At 35.6% G+C, this 20,237-nt stretch overlaps 1 protein-coding gene across 1 annotated transcript; it reads right to left on the bottom strand.

The window, feature by feature from the left end:
- Positions 1–18,866: 18,866 nt before the first annotated feature.
- LOC139841459 (uncharacterized) lies at positions 18,867–19,775 on the bottom strand. The gene is made up of 2 exons (XM_071831675.1): positions 19,057–19,775; positions 18,867–19,014 (listed from the first exon to the last, which is right to left on the bottom strand). The coding sequence occupies exons 1-2, from the start codon at positions 19,773–19,775 to the stop codon at positions 18,867–18,869; spliced, it is 867 nt and encodes a 288-aa protein (XP_071687776.1).
- Between the last annotated feature and the right edge of the window lie 462 nt (positions 19,776–20,237).

The following is a 20,237-nucleotide window of genomic DNA, read 5'->3' as shown; positions in this document are numbered from 1 at the left end:
ATCTTTGTTTCTTACAGTAGGTTATCATTCTAATACAAGGTAATAATCATATTCAAACTTTGGTTCAATTTCTATAACTATAACAATCTTATTTCAAGTGATGATCTTACTTGAACTTGTTTTCGTGTCATGATTTTGCTTCAAGAACTTTGAGCCATCCAAGGATCCATTGAAGCTAGATCCATTTTTCTCTTTTCCAGTAGGTTCATCCAAGGAACTTAAGGTAGTAATGATGTTCATAACATCATTCGATTCATACATATAAAGCTATCTTATTCGAAGGTTTAAACTTGTAATCACTAGAACATAGTTTAGTTAATTCTAAACTTGTTCGCAAACAAAAGTTAATCCTTCTAACTTGACTTTTAAAATCAACTAAACACATGTTCTATATCTATATGATATGCTAACTTAATGATTTAAAACCTGGAAACACGAAAAACACCGTAAAACCGGATTTACGCCGTCGTAGTAACACCGCGGGCTGTTTTGGGTTAGTTAATTAAAAACTATGATAAACTTTGATTTAAAAGTTGTTATTCTGAGAAAATGATTTTTATTATGAACATGAAACTATATCCAAAAATTATGGTTAAACTCAAAGTGGAAGTATGTTTTCTAAAATGGTCATCTAGACGTCGTTCTTTCGACTGAAATGACTACCTTTACAAAAACGACTTATAACTTATTTTTCCGACTAGAAACCTATACTTTTTTTGTTTAGATTCATAAAATAGAGTTCAATATGAAACCATAGCAATTTGATTCACTCAAAACGGATTTAAAATGAAGAAGTTATGGGTAAAACAAGATTGGATAATTTTTCTCATTTTAGCTACGTGAAAATTGGTAACAAATCTATTCCAACCATAACTTAATCAACTTGTATTATATATTATGTAATCTTGAGATACCATAGACACGTATACAATGTTTCGACCTATCATGTCGACACATCTATATATATTTCGGAACAACCATAGACACTCTATATGTGAATGTTGGAGTTAGCTATACAGGGTTGAGGTTGATTCCAAAATATATATAGTTTGAGTTGTGATCAATACTGAGATACGTATACACTGGGTCGTGGATTGATTCAAGATAATATTTATCAATTTATTTCTGTACATCTAACTGTGGACAACTAGTTGTAGGTTACTAACGAGGACAGCTGACTTAATAAACTTAAAACATCAAAATATATTAAAAGTGTTGTAAATATATTTTGAACATACTTTGATATATATGTATATATTGTTATAGGTTCGTGAATCAACCAGTGGCCAAGTCTTACTTCCCGACGAAGTAAAAATTTGTGAAAGTGAGTTATAGTCCCACTTTTAAAATCTAATATTTTTGGGATGAGAATACATGCAGGTTTTATAAATGATTTACAAAATAGACACAAGTACGTGAAACTACATTCTATGGTTGAATTATCGAAATCGAATATGCCCCTTTTTATTAAGTCTGGTAATCTAAGAATTAGGGAACAGACACCCTAATTGACGCGAATCCTAAAGATAGATCTATTGGGCCTAACAAACCCCATCCAAAGTACCGGATGCTTTAGTACTTCGAAATTTATATCATATCCGAAGGGTGTCCCGGAATGATGGGGATATTCTTATATATGCATCTTGTTATTGTCGGTTACCAGGTGTTCACCATATGAATGATTTTTATCTCTATGTATGGGATGTGTATTGAAATATGAAATCTTGTGGTCTATTGTTACGATTTGATATATATAGGTTAAACCTATAACTCACCAACATTTTTGTTGACGTTTTAAGCATGTTTATTCTCAGGTGATTATTAAGAGCTTCCGCTGTCGCATACTTAAATAAGGACAAGATTTGGAGTCCATGCTTGTATGATATTGTGTAAAAACTGCATTCAAGAAACTTATTTTGTTGTAACATATTTGTATTGTAAACCATTATGTAATGGTCGTGTGTAAACATGATATATTAGATTATCATTATTTGATAATCTACGTAAAGCTTTTTAAACCTTTATTGATGAAATAAAGGTTATGGTTTGTTTAAAAATGAATGCAGTCTTTGAAAAACGTCTCATATAGAGGTCAAAACCTCGCAACGAAATCAATTAATATGGAACGTTTTTAATCAATAAGAACGGGACATTTCAGTTGGTATCCGAGCGTTGGTCTTAGAGAACCAGAAAATTTGCATTAGTGTGTCTTATCGAGTTTGTTAGGATGCATTAGTGAGTCTGGACTTCGACCGTGTTTTCTTTAAAAATGATTGCTTAACATTTTTGTTGGAAACTATATATTTTTAACATATGAATATTATGTGATATATTAATCTCTTAACGTGTTTGATATTATGTGATAGATGTCTACCTCTAGAACAAGTCCCATTGACTCACCTAATAATAATGAAGAGTCAAATGTAAATTGGAATAATTTGTGGACTGATTCACAAGTTCCCGAAGAGGAACCGGAAGAAGAGTCGGAACCGGAAGAAGAATCGGAACCGGAAGAAGAATCGGAACCGGATGAAGAAATAGAACCGGTGGGGGAAATAATAAAACGGTTAAGTAAAAGAAAATCCTCAACCAACCGACCAAAGTTAATTATGGTCAATGGTGTTTCCGCCAAGGAAGCAAAATATTGGGAGGATTACCAATTCTCCGATGAATCGGATTCCGACGAGAATTCCGATGATGTTATAGAAATTACCCCAACTGAATTTAAAAAGGCAAAAGAAAATAATAAGGGAAAGGGCATAAAAATAGAGAAATCTAATTCCAACCCCGATGAACTTTATATGTATCGTCAACCCCCGAAGTCCTTAAGTTGTAACAATGACCCGGGAACCTCTAAACCACCAGGTTTTTCTAAACCAATGTGGACAACGACGGTTCGTATTAGGGGAACATCATATATCCCTAGAAACTTGGCAAAACGAACCAAAACCGAAGAAGAAGAAACGAGCGAGTCGGAATAAGATAGTTGTATTCGTGTGGTGTAATATATGGAATATAGTGTTCTTATGCTTTATGATATATGTAAAAATTGCTTGTATTAATAAGTATTTTTTTTTTATTTTATGAATCTAACTCTTGTCTATTTTACAGTTTAAAAATACAAAATGGATAGACAACCCAATATTTTAAGAGACCTACCCGGAGACATGATTGATGAAATCTTGTCTAGAGTCGGCCAGAATTCTTCGGCACAACTATTTAAGGCGAGATCAGTTTGTAAGACATTCGAAGAACGTTCCAAGAATGTCTTGGTTTATAAGAGACTTTCGTTTGAAAGATGGGGGATATCACATTGGGAAACCCATAAGTTACGATGTGTTTACTTTGACGCATATATTGCGGGGAACCCAAATGCTATTTTACGCAACGGGTTAAGAAATTATTTTGACTCAATATATCCGAATATTGGACTTCGTGATTTAGAAAAAGCGGCTAACATGCAACATAAAGAAGCATGTTATGCTTACGGATTAGTAATGTTCGCTTCTCACCAAAGTGAGAACAAGAACATCGGGCTACAACTATTAAACAAAACGTTTCCACAAGTGACGGAGTCGGTAATTGGGGTAAGAAATGAGGTTTTTAGATTATTACGGGACTGTTGGACATTACGTAACCCTCGTCCCTTTGATGACGTTACAACACGCTGTCTTATCAACGGCCATAACGGTTATGTTGCACAAGACCAAGGATGGGAAGTAGTCCTAGTAAAACCAGAATGCATGACTTGTTTCTGGACGTATGAATTACGTGTATTTATTGCCTTTGCTGAACGACTTGTGTACTAGCTAGAATTGTCTTCACAACTATCTTGTATCAAAGTTATTGTGTGCTATATTTCATGCTTTATGTAAAATAAGCGGTATTGTAAGTTTGTAAAATATTGTATAAAAGTTTGAACGCGAAATATTATTATAATCAGTTTTTCATATAGAATTGTAGTAGTTGAATTGTATATTAGCTACTAAGTATGAACTTAACGGGTAGGTACTACCCGAATTTAAACTTATAAAACGCTAATATGAAGAAAAAGCTTTTATAAATGAGTTCATATTATGCTACGAAATACTATTAACTACTCTTAATATTCTGTATGATTAACTTGTTCCATTTAACTATTTTGAAGGAAATGGCACCGACTACTCGACACACCGTGAATATGAATGAAGAGGAATTCCGTACTTTTCTAGCTTCAAACATAGCCGCAGTACAGGCTGCGCTACATACCAACAATAACCTTGGATCTAGCAGTACAGGAAATCGTGTAGGATGCACCTACAAAGAATTCACTGCCTGCAAACCTTTGGAATTTGATGGAACCGAAGGACCGATCGGATTGAAACGGTGGACCGAGAAGGTTGAATCGGTGTTTGCCATAAGTAAGTGTACTGAAGAGGACAAAGTGAAGTACGCTACGCATACCTTCACAGGTTCTGCGTTAACATGGTGGAATACCTATCTAGAGCAAGTGGGACAAGATGATGCGTACGCACTACCGTGGTCAGCATTCAAGCACTTGATGAACGAGAAGTACCGTCCCAGAACCGAGGTCAATAAGCTCAAGACAGAACTTAGAGGGTTACGAACCCAAGGATTTGATATTACCACGTACGAAAGACGATTCACAGAATTGTGCCTATTGTGTCCGGGAGCATTCGAAGATGAGGAAGAGAAGATCGACGCGTTTGTGAAAGGATTACCGGAAAGAATCCAAGAAGATATAAGTTCACACGAGCCCGCCTCCATACAACAGGCATGTAGAATGGCTCACAAACTAGTGAACCAGATTGAAGAAAGAATTAAAGAACAGACTGCTGAAGAGGCCAATGTGAAGCAAGTCAAAAGAAAGTGGGAGGAAAACGGTGATAAGAATCACCAATACAACAACAACAGCAATTACAACAATAATCGCAACAATTATCCCAACAATCGCAACATCAATCGCAACTATAACAAACGGCCCAACAACAACAACAACAACAACAACAACAACAGCAACTACAACAATCATCCCAACAACAATAATAACCGCAACAACAACAACAATCAGAAGCAACTATGCCAAAGGTGTGAAAAGAATCACTCGGGGTTCTGCACCAAATTTTGCAACAAGTGTAAAAGAAATGGTCATAGCGCGGCGAAGTGTGAGGTCTACGGACCAGGGGTTAATAGAACGAAAGGAACAAATGGTGTCGGAACGAGTAATGGCGGAGCAAGTAGTGTCGGAGCAAGTTATGCCAATGTAGTTTGTTATAAATGTGGAAAACCAGGCCACATTATTAGAAATTGCCCGAACCAGGAGAACATGAATGGACAAGGCCGTGGAAGAGTTTTCAATATTAATGCGGTAGAGGCACAGGAAGACCCGGAGCTTGTTACGGGTACGTTTCTTATTGACAATAAATCTGCTTACGTTTTATTTGATTCGGGTGCGGATAGAAGCTATATGAGTAGAGATTTTTGTGCTAAATTAAGTTGTCCATTGACGCCTTTGGATAGTAAATTTTTACTCGAATTAGCAAATGGTAAATTAATTTCAGCAGATAATATATGTCGGAATCGAGAAATTAAACTGGTTAGCGAAACATTTAAGATTGATTTGATACCAGTAGAGTTAGGGAGTTTTGATGTGATAATCGGTATGGACTGGTTGAAAGAAGTGAAAGCGGAGATCGTTTGTTACAAAAATGCAATTCGCATTATACGAGAAAAAGGAAAACCCTTAATGGTGTACGGAGAAAAGGGCAACACGAAGCTACATCTTATTAGTAATTTGAAGGCACAAAAACTAATAAGAAAAGGTTGCTATGCTGTTCTAGCACACGTCGAGAAAGTACAAACTGAAGAAAAGAGCATCAATGATGTTCCCATTGCAAAAGAATTTCCCGATGTATTTCCGAAAGAATTACCGGGATTACCCCCACATCGATCCGTTGAATTTCAAATAGATCTTGTACCAGGAGCTGCACCAATAGCTCGTGCTCCTTACAGACTCGCACCCAGCGAGATGAAAGAACTGCAAAGCCAATTACAAGAACTTTTAGAGCGTGGTTTCATTCGACCAAGCACATCACCGTGGGGAGCTCCTGTTTTGTTTGTCAAGAAGAAAGATGGTACATTCAGGTTGTGTATCGACTACCGAGAGTTGAACAAACTTACCATCAAGAACCGCTACCCACTACCGAGAATCGACGACTTATTTGATCAACTACAAGGCTCGTCTGTTTATTCAAAGATTGACTTACGTTCCGGGTATCATCAAATGCGGGTGAAAGAAGATGATATTCCAAAGACTGCTTTCAGAACACGTTACGGTCATTACGAGTTTATGGTCATGCCGTTTGGTTTAACTAATGCACCAGCTGTGTTCATGGACCTTATGAACCGAGTGTGTGGACCATACCTTGACAAGTTTGTCATTATTTTCATTGATGACATACTTATTTACTCAAAGAATGACCAAGAACACGGTGAACATTTGAGAAAAGTGTTAGAAGTATTGAGGAAGGAAGAATTGTACGCTAAGTTTTCAAAGTGTGCATTTTGGTTGGAAGAAGTTCAATTCCTCGGTCACATAGTGAACAAAGAAGGTATTAAGGTGGATCCGGCAAAGATAGAAACTGTTGAAAAGTGGGAAACCCCGAAAACTCCGAAACACATACGCCAGTTTTTAGGACTAGCTGGTTACTACAGAAGGTTCATCCAAGACTTTTCCAGAATAGCAAAACCCTTGACTGCATTAACGCATAAAGGGAAGAAATTTGAATGGAATGATGAACAAGAGAAAGCGTTTCAGTTATTGAAGAAAAAGCTAACTACGGCACCTATATTGTCATTGCCTGAAGGGAATGATGATTTTGTGATTTATTGTGACGCATCAAAGCAAGGTCTCGGTTGTGTATTAATGCAACGAACGAAGGTGATTGCTTATGCGTCTAGACAATTGAAGATTCACGAACAAAATTATACGACGCATGATTTGGAATTAGGCGCGGTTGTTTTTGCATTAAAGACTTGGAGGCACTACTTATATGGGGTCAAAAGTATTATATATACTGACCACAAAAGTCTTCAACACATATTTAATCAGAAACAACTGAATATGAGGCAGCGTAGGTGGATTGAATTATTGAATGATTACGATTTTGAGATTCGTTACCACCCGGGGAAGGCAAATGTGGTAGCCGATGCCTTGAGCAGGAAGGATAGAGAACCCATTCGAGTAAAATCTATGAATATAATGATTCATAATAACATTACTACTCAAATAAAGGAGGCGCAACAAGGAGTTTTAAAAGAGGGAAATTTAAAGGATGAAATACCCAAAGGATCGGAGAAACATCTTAATATTCGGGAAGACGGAACCCGGTATAGGGCTGAAAGGATTTGGGTACCAAAATTTGGAGATATGAGAGAAATGGTACTTAGAGAAGCTCATAAAACCAGATACTCAATACATCCTGGAACGGGGAAGATGTACAAGGATCTCAAGAAACATTTTTGGTGGCCGGGTATGAAAGCCGATGTTGCTAAATACGTAGGAGAATGTTTGACGTGTTCTAAGGTCAAAGCTGAGCATCAGAAACCATCAGGTCTACTTCAACAACCCGAAATCCCGGAATGGAAATGGGAAAACATTACCATGGATTTCATCACTAAATTGCCAAGGACTGCAAGTGGTTTTGATACTATTTGGGTAATAGTTGATCGTCTCACCAAATCAGCACACTTCCTACCAATAAGAGAAGATGACAAGATGGAGAAGTTAGCACGACTGTATTTGAAGGAAGTCGTCTCCAGACATGGAATACCAATCTCTATTATCTCTGATAGGGATGGCAGATTTATTTCAAGATTCTGGCAGACATTACAGCAAGCATTAGGAACTCGTCTAGACATGAGTACTGCCTATCATCCACAAACTGATGGGCAGAGCGAAAGGACGATACAAACGCTTGAAGACATGCTACGAGCATGTGTTATTGATTTCGGAAACAGTTGGGATCGACATCTACCGTTAGCAGAATTTTCCTACAACAACAGCTACCATTCAAGCATTGAGATGGCGCCGTTTGAAGCACTTTATGGTAGAAAGTGCAGGTCTCCGATTTGTTGGAGTGAGGTGGGGGATAGACAGATTACGGGTCCGGAGATTATACAAGAAACTACCGAGAAGATCATCCAAATGCAACAACGGTTGAAAACCGCCCAAAGTCGACAAAAGAGCTACGCTGACATTAAAAGAAAAGATATAGAATTTGAAATTGGAGAGATGGTCATGCTTAAAGTTTCACCTTGGAAAGGCGTTGTTCGATTTGGTAAACGAGGGAAATTAAATCCAAGGTATATTGGACCATTCAAGATTATTGATCGTGTCGGACCAGTAGCTTACCGACTTGAGTTACCTCAACAACTCGCGGCTGTACATAACACTTTCCACGTCTCGAATTTGAAGAAATGTTTTGCTAAAGAAGATCTCACTATTCCATTAGATGAAATCCAAATCAACGAAAAACTCCAATTCATCGAAGAACCCGTCGAAATAATGGATCGTGAGGTTAAAAGACTTAAGCAAAACAAGATACCAATTGTTAAGGTTCGATGGAATGCTCGTAGAGGACCCGAGTTCACCTGGGAGCGTGAAGATCAGATGAAGAAGAAATACCCGCATCTATTTAAAGAAGATTCGTCAACACCTTCAACAGCTTAAAATTTCGGGACGAAATTTATTTAACGGGTAGGTACTGTAGTGACCCGAACTTTTCCATGTTTATATATATTAATTGAGATTGATGTTTACATGATTAAATGTTTCCAACATGTTAAGCAATCAAAGTTGTTAAGACTTGATTAATTGAAATAGGTTTCATATAGACAATTGACCACCCAAGTTGACCGGTGATTCACGAACGTTAAAACTTGTAAAAAAACTATATGATGACATATATATGGTTATATATATAGTTAACATGATATTATGATAAGTAAACATATCATTAATTATATTAACAATGAACTACATATGTAAAAACAAGACTACTAACTTAATGATTTTGAAACGAGACATATATGTAACGTTTATCGTTGTAACGACATTTAATGTATATATATCATATTAAGAGATATTCGTACATCATAATATCATGATAATATAATAATTTAAAATCTCTTTTGTTATTATAAACATTGGGTTAACAACATTTAACAAGATCGTTAACCTAAAGGTTTCAAAACAACACTTACATGTAACGACTAACGATGACTTAACGACTCAGTTAAAATGTATATACATGTAGTGTTTTAATATGTATTTATACACTTTTGAAAGACTTCAATACACTTATCAAAATACTTCTACTTAACAAAAATGCTTACAATTACATTCTCGTTCAGTTTCATCAACAATTCTACTCGTATGCACCCGTATTCGTACTCGTACAATACACAGCTTTTAGATGTATGTACTATTGGTATATACACTCCAATGATCAGCTCTTAGCAGCCCATGTGAGTCACCTAACACATGTGGGAACCATCATTTGGCAACTAGCATGAAATATCTCATAAGATTACAAAAATATGAGTAATCATTCATGACTTATTTACATGAAAACAAAATTACATATCCTTTATATCTAATCCATACACCAACGACCAAAAACACCTACAAACACTTTCATTCTTCAATTTTCTTCATCTAATTGAACTCTCTCAAGTTCTATCTTCAAGTTCTAAGTGTTCTTCATAAATTCCAAAAGTTCTAGTTTCATAAAATCAAGAATACTTTCAAGTTTGCTAGCTCACTTCCAATCTTGTAAGGTGATCATCCAACCTCAAGAAATCTTTGTTTCTTACAGTAGGTTATCATTCTAATACAAGGTAATAATCATATTCAAACTTTGGTTCAATTTCTATAACTATAACAATCTTATTTCAAGTGATGATCTTACTTGAACTTGTTTTCGTGTCATGATTTTGCTTCAAGAACTTTGAGCCATCCAAGGATCCATTGAAGCTAGATCCATTTTTCTCTTTTCCAGTAGGTTCATCCAAGGAACTTAAGGTAGTAATGATGTTCATAACATCATTCGATTCATACATATAAAGCTATCTTATTCGAAGGTTTAAACTTGTAATCACTAGAACATAGTTTAGTTAATTCTAAACTTGTTCGCAAACAAAAGTTAATCCTTCTAACTTGACTTTTAAAATCAACTAAACACATGTTCTATATCTATATGATATGCTAACTTAATGATTTAAAACCTGGAAACACGAAAAACACCGTAAAACCGGATTTACGCCGTCGTAGTAACACCGCGGGCTGTTTTGGGTTAGTTAATTAAAAACTATGATAAACTTTGATTTAAAAGTTGTTATTCTGAGAAAATGATTTTTATTATGAACATGAAACTATATCCAAAAATTATGGTTAAACTCAAAGTGGAAGTATGTTTTCTAAAATGGTCATCTAGACGTCGTTCTTTCGACTGAAATGACTACCTTTACAAAAACGACTTATAACTTATTTTTCCGACTAGAAACCTATACTTTTTTTGTTTAGATTCATAAAATAGAGTTCAATATGAAACCATAGCAATTTGATTCACTCAAAACGGATTTAAAATGAAGAAGTTATGGGTAAAACAAGATTGGATAATTTTTCTCATTTTAGCTACGTGAAAATTGGTAACAAATCTATTCCAACCATAACTTAATCAACTTGTATTATATATTATGTAATCTTGAGATACCATAGACACGTATACAATGTTTCGACCTATCATGTCGACACATCTATATATATTTCGGAACAACCATAGACACTCTATATGTGAATGTTGGAGTTAGCTATACAGGGTTGAGGTTGATTCCAAAATATATATAGTTTGAGTTGTGATCAATACTGAGATACGTATACACTGGGTCGTGGATTGATTCAAGATAATATTTATCAATTTATTTCTGTACATCTAACTGTGGACAACTAGTTGTAGGTTACTAACGAGGACAGCTGACTTAATAAACTTAAAACATCAAAATATATTAAAAGTGTTGTAAATATATTTTGAACATACTTTGATATATATGTATATATTGTTATAGGTTCGTGAATCAACCAGTGGCCAAGTCTTACTTCCCGACGAAGTAAAAATTTGTGAAAGTGAGTTATAGTCCCACTTTTAAAATCTAATATTTTTGGGATGAGAATACATGCAGGTTTTATAAATGATTTACAAAATAGACACAAGTACGTGAAACTACATTCTATGGTTGAATTATCGAAATCGAATATGCCCCTTTTTATTAAGTCTGGTAATCTAAGAATTAGGGAACAGACACCCTAATTGACGCGAATCCTAAAGATAGATCTATTGGGCCTAACAAACCCCATCCAAAGTACCGGATGCTTTAGTACTTCGAAATTTATATCATATCCGAAGGGTGTCCCGGAATGATGGGGATATTCTTATATATGCATCTTGTTATTGTCGGTTACCAGGTGTTCACCATATGAATGATTTTTATCTCTATGTATGGGATGTGTATTGAAATATGAAATCTTGTGGTCTATTGTTACGATTTGATATATATAGGTTAAACCTATAACTCACCAACATTTTTGTTGACGTTTTAAGCATGTTTATTCTCAGGTGATTATTAAGAGCTTCCGCTGTCGCATACTTAAATAAGGACAAGATTTGGAGTCCATGCTTGTATGATATTGTGTAAAAACTGCATTCAAGAAACTTATTTTGTTGTAACATATTTGTATTGTAAACCATTATGTAATGGTCGTGTGTAAACATGATATATTAGATTATCATTATTTGATAATCTACGTAAAGCTTTTTAAACCTTTATTGATGAAATAAAGGTTATGGTTTGTTTAAAAATGAATGCAGTCTTTGAAAAACGTCTCATATAGAGGTCAAAACCTCGCAACGAAATCAATTAATATGGAACGTTTTTAATCAATAAGAACGGGACATTTCATGTGATAATTACAAATATTTGTCCTAATTTGATTTTGATGACTTCTAATATAATTAGAGTTAAATTATTAGTATATTATGCATGTATAACCTAGATTGATGCTATTTAACATGATTAGAAGCTTTAAACTTCAAATTTTTAACAATCTAGGTTTCGTGTTCTTGAGCAATTTAGGGCTTTTTGATATAAACAGGTTATGGCCGATTTTTATTATAAATTAGTGCTAAATTAAGTAATGTAACATGTTTAGGTAGCTAAATGATCCAAACTTTGATCCTAAACATGATTTTTGAACATCAAAGTGGACTTTTTAAGTCTAAAATTCATGAACTTGATTATTTTGATGTAATTGCCATTTGAAACTTGTTTAATTACTAGTAATGGTTATTTTAACATGTTATTTGAATTGAATGCTTATGAACTTTGTATACATTTTCATATATGCTTATTTGAAAAATTGTAGAATTGATAAAAATATGAAAATGAGTATAAGTTTAATATGGATTAAACATGTTATTGTAATTGTTTTAATTTGTTATTTTGCTAACACTAATGCATATTTGGATGCACAAATTTTGTGTTTAATGTGTTTTGCATAGAAATACCAATACTGATGGTGCATCATCATCGTCTAGGCAACCTGATCTGGAACCACAGCCAGAGATGCAATATCATGAACAGGAATAACAACAACAACATTATGATCAACACGTGCCATACTATGAGCCGGAGCCACAATTTTTTACAGCCTACATAGTATTTTCCGTTCACCATGTAATAGAACACTCGAGAATTCATGAAGAGGAGTTACACCCCAATCTTAGATTTGATCGAAGCTGGAGAGATTACCCGACGTACCAAAGTAACAAATATAAACTGGTAACGAAAAATGTGGAAGTACCGAGGGTAATTGATTGAGAGCCTTTGGTAAGGGTCGACCTAGCTAACTCAGTTAGGTAGCTACCAATCCAAAGGTATGGGAACTCTGCTTTTCCCGACTGGGAACATTTATTTACCACTCGTAGGCCTGTATATAAGGAGTGGTGTGTTGAGCTAATGAGTACTATAGCCTTAAATAAGGATGTAGATAGGTTAGACGATAAGAGTTTTCTTAGGTTTTTACTTGGAGGTAGGATGTACAGGATGTCTATGATAGACATGGCTAGAGCTTTACAGATTTACACTCCCACTGAATTATTATCACCTGATTGTATAGCTTTAATTTATCACGGTGAAAGGGTAGATAGAGATTTTGACGCTAACGCCGTATGGAGGCGTATGTCAAATTTTAATGTTTTCACACAGGGAGGAAGACACTCCTATTTAGATATTAATAGAGCCGAGCTCCGTATAATACATAGAATTTTAGAAAACTCGATTACACAAAGAGGTAACAACAAGGAGAAATTGACCCTACACGATTTATTCTACCTTAAGTGTATTCGAGATGCTAGCGGCTTTGTTAATATCCCCTACTGTGTTGGTTTTTATTTGTCCAAAGTTGAGGAAGGTATACAAGATGGGGGAATAATATGAGGAGGCATTTTTGTTACTCTCATTTGAGAGTATTTAGGTGTAGATAGGGAACATGGGGGTCTGATGATGGTAGTTCGGGAACAAGACGAGACTATAGGTTTGTAGGTCTATCAAGGTGCAATGGTATTAACTCGGAGATGAAATACGGCAATGCCATATCGGGGCAACCATCCACAGGTGGAAAGGGGTTCGGATGAGGAGATGGAGGAAGCAGATGACATTAGGGATGTCATTAGGGATAGTGCTACTGATGTTTTCCAGCGTATAAATGAGGTGGAAATGAGTAATGAGGCTAGGCATCGTCAGTATGAGCAGTGGCAAGCAGCGAATGAGTATGAGTGATCCAGGCAATGCCAACACGATAGCTGGCAAGTTCATCAGCACCAAATCATGAGCCAGCTATCATATCAGGTACCAAATAACTATATCCCGACTCGACCTGCTTTTTACCCACCACATCAGCCCGACATGCTATCACCCTTTAACCTGTACGACCCCAACCAAGCATACCAGGACACCTATCACCAACCATGGAACCCAAACGAAGATATGAACTGGAATCCCTATCCAAATCAATAGTGTTCTATTGGTAATTTCTTATCTTTTATTATTTTTATCTATTTATGTTAAATATTTAACATTTTAATACTTTTATGTAATGTTTAATATTTTTTACTAATATTTTATTTTGGTAATTTGAAAGTGGGATATTAAGTCCCATTTCAAATTACCATGCATATTTATACTTGTATTGTATGTATTTTATCTCATGTACACAACAGGGTAAAACATCGCATTTTCAAAGACTGGCATTAAGTTCAGCAAAAGCAACTAATTTTGACCACAAGATGCAAAATAAATGTGAAATAACAACTGCAGGAATGAACAAATGATGTGCACCATTTATCATTCAACACAAACAACCATATGTTTGGAAACTTTGGTAAAATTTAATCATTTTTCTACGCTAATCACCCTCAAAAATTTAAATTGTTAACTGATTTCTTGCAAATGAGGGCATTGCAAGATCTTAAGTGTGGGAAGAGATTAAATTCTTTCGGTTTTAAAAAATTTGACTTATATACTTGGTTTAATAGCCACCGTTAAACTTTACTAGTAACGAAGTAGTTGTATTAGAATCTAGTGCTCTCTGATAATAAAGAACAGCCCTAGTCTTATATACTGACTACCCACTTCTAGTAAAATTTTTAAAGATTTTTAACTAAATGAACTCAAAATCATGTTTATACATATTTATGAACGATAAAACTAGGTGTTAACACCGAAATTATTGTTACCTCGAAAAGGACATAAATTGAGAAACAACCTAAAATGCTTGAATTCATTTAAAATGGAATAGAGGAGAATAAAAAGGCAAAGAAAGAAAAAAATAAAAGCCAAGTATGGGAAAAATTTACCAAGTTATTTAGAACATATATCACATATTTTTGTACAAATAATTAAAGATACTTTTGTTTTGAACGATATTAATCAATTTTACCCAGTTTATTATAATATAAATAGAATTTATAAGGAAGTACAGTCTTCCGAGAAAAAGACACGCGCTTCTTGATTTAGGTCAGGAAGTTATCGTCCAGACCAGTTATAGAGTTTACAAAAAACCTTGAAAAGTTTTCTCGAAAATTAGCTGGAAATCCACGGACCTCAGCATCAAACAGGGTCACCAAATGGTCAGACTTATCCTAACCATGAGAGGATCTGTCTCGTACAAGAAAACAAGAAAACAAGAGATGTGAGCTGTCTAAGGCAGCCATGCGATCGCATGGCCAGGAAGGCTTAATCCCATGCGATCGCATGGCGTACTGTAGCAGGTCAGGTCCTATAAATTGTAACGTTTGGTCGACGAATTTTACACACCATATATCCATCTATCATCATACTCTTTCAATATATTTATATTTATATTTTATAATTTTAATTTTAATATTAAGTTAATAATAATAAGGTTATAGTTGCGAATGTTTTAAGTTTGTAAGTCGAAATCTGTCCGTGTAACACTACGCGATTAATACTCATTGTAAGTTATATTCAACCTTTTTAAATTAATGTCTCATAGCTAAATTATTATTATGATTATTTAAATCGAAGTAATCGTGATGTTGGACTAAATATTAAAACGGGATTATTGGACTTTGTACCATAATTGGGGTTTGGACAAAAGACCAACACTTGTGGAAATTAGACTATGGGCTATTAATGAGCTTTATATTAACTAAACGATACCTCGTTAATTTAATATAAAGGTTACAATTTGACATATCTATATATAACCACATACGCTTCATCGGGTACGGTGGGAGGGATATCTATAAATACTAATAATTGTTCATTTGATCGGACATGTGGATGGATTAATAGTCACTGGACTCATTAAAATAGCGGTGGATTACATTCAATGGTAATTTGTGTAATTGTTAACAAAGTATTAAAACCTTGGATTACACGCAGTAGATAACCTGGTGTATTCATTAAACAAAGTATTAAGACCTTGTTACAGTTCGAATTCCCAATTAGTTGGAATATTTGACTTCAGGTATAAGGATAATTTGACGAAGACTCTCGTACTTTATAATTATGACCGATGGACTATTATGGACAAAACCAGATGGACATATCGAATAATCCAGGACAAGGGACAATTAACCCATGGTAATAAATTAAAATCAACACGTTAAACATCATGATTACGGAAGTTTAAATAAGCATAATTCCTTTATTTTATATCTCATCGTACTTTTAATTATCGTAATTTTATTTATCGTCATTTTATTTATCGCACTTTTAATTATCGCACTTTTATTTATTGTCATTTACTTTATGCTTTAAATTAAGTTTTATTTATATTTAATATTTTACATTAGGTTTTAATTGTGACTTAAGACATAAAATCGACAAAACGGTCACTAAACGGTTAAAATCCCCCTTTTATAATAATAATAATATTACTTATATATATATTGATACAAATATAGTTTAAAATAAATATAACGTTAAACTCAGCTAGCTCCCTGCGGAACGAACCGGACTTACTAAAAACTACACTACATTACGATTACGTACACTGCCTATAGTGTTGTAGCAAGGTTTAGGTATATCCACTCTATAAATAAATAACTTGTGTAAAATTGTATCGTATTTAATAGTATTTTCCAATAAAAATATAACTATTTTGTATACACCTCGCAACAAATCAACGAGCATACAGTAACGTGTCGCTTTACATCGGTGGAGTCTCCATATACTGGTTATCGGGGGATCATAACGCGTTACTGATTGATGAATCAAATAATGGTATATCGCTTATACTTTACTTTTATGCAGAACCGTATTTTATCTTATAATATATTTGTAACACTTTTGCGACATCATTTTGCAGAAATTGATCTTGACCAGCTGATGAGAATAGCGGATGTTAAGGGTATTAGGCCTGCACACCGCCCAAAAGACGGCGATGGCGAAATTATTCCCATTGATGAACCAATTATTAACACCTTTGTTATTCCTGGTGGCGAAGACCGGGGAAAACGTACAGCCACAACCGATGATGTTGCCACTCCCCGCAAGAGACGTCTTCGCACTATAGCCGAGCAAGAAGCAAGTAAGTTATCGTTATTCCGCATAACTGCGTATATTAGTCTAATATCCTAACCGAGTTTATTAATTAATTCTTATTTGCTTATTCGCTTTTAGTTGTGCTTTCAGATTCTGCAGAGGGGACAGAGTAGTTGTATAACATTGGTGGGGATATGCCCGAAGGCATTTTTGAAACTCCTGGCAATGAAGACTTAAACCTTCCCTCCGAAACTGAAACGTCAAACCGTGAAGAAGATGCCGAGGAAGCTGCAGAGGAAAAGTACGCCAACAAACTCTACCGAAAACTCTGCAAGTTTGTGCCAAGGAGTGTGCGTGCTGAATATCGTGATCTTTCATTCGCTAAAGCCGAAAGACAGCGAATAAACAATTGTTTTACCACCATTTGCTTAACCGTAGACAATGTCGATCGATTTAACACTATCTCGGACCACTATGACAAGAAATGTGCAACTGTTCAAGCTCAGCACCAAAAGATTCAAAAGCTAGAGCTTCAATTGAAGAAGACTGAAGGTGCACTCAAACAGTCTCAAATTGAGAATTCTGCTCTAAAAAATAGAGCGGAATTTGCGAAAAAGAAGTTTTCGCAACTTGTCAAGTATCTGCCCGAGTTTGGCGATAAAGTTATGGACTCGGCGCTGGTGACCGAAAAATTCAAGGCATACGCTCAAGCAGCTAAGCTCGTAACTCGCTGAGAGTTTTGTGACCTACTCTGCTAACTTGGCTACCTTTCGCAGCCGCTTCCTGCTGACATTGCCAAAGAGATATGCCCAACAAGAGAGGCACATGAGGCACTGACCAAAGCGAAGATGGAGGTCGAAAAGGTCACCATTCCGGCTTTAGAGGAGATTAGCCGGAAGGAAAATGTAACTTTCGAGGATATCAAAGCACTAGAGCTGTAGTGTGCTAGTTAAATTTGTACATTTGCAACCGCAAACTTGTTTTACACCTTTTGTATTATAGCGCGCTTCGCATAGCGCAATATTAATGAAACTTTTTATATTTCGTAGTTGCAACATTATTTATTTATATTACGCTTTATTCAATATATTCATAATCTAGACTTGTCCTTTGCGATTTCCAACATCTATTATTGTGCACATAATAAGTATCTACTTTCGCGAAACAATCTGTTCTTGTATAAACTTATACATTATGAATCTTCTAAGTATGCCAAAACGATCCTTAGGAAATTTTATTAGCATTGCGATGCATCTAAGTATGGCAAGATCAAATACTCAGGAAATTTTATCCTTTCGCGACATTTATCATTTAGCACAAGTGGGCAGTGTCATCACTTGGCTTTAAAGTTAAAATTTCATGAAATATCCGCATTATTACTGCATAAGTAGGCTGTATCATTACTTAGCGAAATAATGCCATGCATTTTAGAATTTCCGCGGACACTTAGTTGCATTTTACATAAGAATTCATTAAGTGTCGTAAGATTTAAGCGTTTGTATTCCGCAAAATTATCACTGCGCGTGGCCACACGCAGTGTTTTCTGCTTTATATAGAAACAATCGCTAAAACACAAATTCACTTCTTCTTATTCATAATTTTCGAGTAGTAACAGTTCATTAATAAAAACAACGTGTTAATCATGATTAAACATGATTAAACACTCAACTAATGTTTTTCTATTACAAACATTTATGCTACTCAGCGAGCACCGCATGCCCTTCAACCCCAACGCTTTCTCACGTAGTAATCGCCCAAAGTGGTTCAATTACTGCCGAAGTCAGCGTACCAATGCCCTTGCAAGTAGAAATTTTCACCATTCCGTGCAACGTAGATGGTATTGTGCCAAACATGCGCAAAGCAGTGCGGCCAGGAATCATGTTAAACCTAGACTGATTACGCATTACATAAAGGTTTAACAAGGCTTACCGCTTTAGCAATTCATCGCGGTCAACTACTAATTCAACTTGCAATTCCAACTGACCAATAGGCCAAGTTGATTCTCCTGAAAAACCAGCTAGCAAAACCGTAGTAGGTTTTAACAAAGCTTTAATATGTGCAGGCAACTTGTTGAAACATTGCTCATACATTACATCCACACTGCTACCAGTATCAACATGTACCTTCAGAATTATAATGCCAGTGTTCGCAATGCGGCATGAAACCACCACTGGTTTATCATGATTCGTGCTCAAGTTTATAGGAGGGAAAGTAATAGAGGGACATTGCCAGTTCGCGAATTGTTCATATACTTGGAACACTGACATTTTGCCTTGAACCTCTACTACATTAATAACTTGAATTTTGCGCAAATTCTCTTTCTTGCTCACCATATTAACCCCTAGATTCTTCACTGCGGGAGCTTTTCGATCAGCGGCATTTGGCACTTGCGGAGCATTAGACTCTGCGGGCAAGATAATCGTATTTGCAGTACTTGCAGCACCTTGAGCTATTAAATGGTCCAATTTACCTTGCTCAAATGCCTCCGCAATTAACTCTGCCAAATCCCTACAGCGGTTAGTATCATGACCATAGTCATCATGGAAAATGCAAAACTTGAATTTATCACGTCTGCTATTTTCTGCTAAAGGTTGAGGATCAGGGAAAGATCTTGCTACTCTTTCTTGCAAAAGAATTTCTTTAGGCATCTTTGTTAACATTTGGATAATGTTAAAAGATTCATTATTCCATTTCCGCGAAGAATAGCGATCGCGACGGTTATATCCATGATTATCATCTTGCCCTTGATGTCTATCATTACGCGGGTAACTACCGCCGCCGTTTTGCCTTGGATATCCCGAACCGCAAAAGTTGTCGTTATTCCCATCACGGAAAGAATCATTATCATTCCGTCAACTTTTATCCTTACCCCATCCACATGCAGGGGTTATTGCCCTATCCTCTCCACCTCAGATGTAATCATACATTTTTTGCTGCACTTTAGCAAAAGTTGGCGGAACATCTCTTCTCAAACGCCGCACAAGCGTTGGATGTCGCTGCGGATTAATAGCATGCAAAAACCCAGAGATTTTTTGATCTTCATTCAAACTTGGTATATTTTGGCATTCATAGATGTATCGCGTAAGTAACGCATTCGAAGTTTCCTTGTT

Source organism: Rutidosis leptorrhynchoides, chromosome 4, assembly GCF_046630445.1.
Source record: "Rutidosis leptorrhynchoides isolate AG116_Rl617_1_P2 chromosome 4, CSIRO_AGI_Rlap_v1, whole genome shotgun sequence".
In the NCBI taxonomy this organism is placed as follows: Eukaryota; Viridiplantae; Streptophyta; class Magnoliopsida; order Asterales; family Asteraceae; genus Rutidosis; species Rutidosis leptorrhynchoides.
Note: the sequence above shows the minus strand (reverse complement) of the source record. Positions and strands in the feature narration are given on the sequence as shown.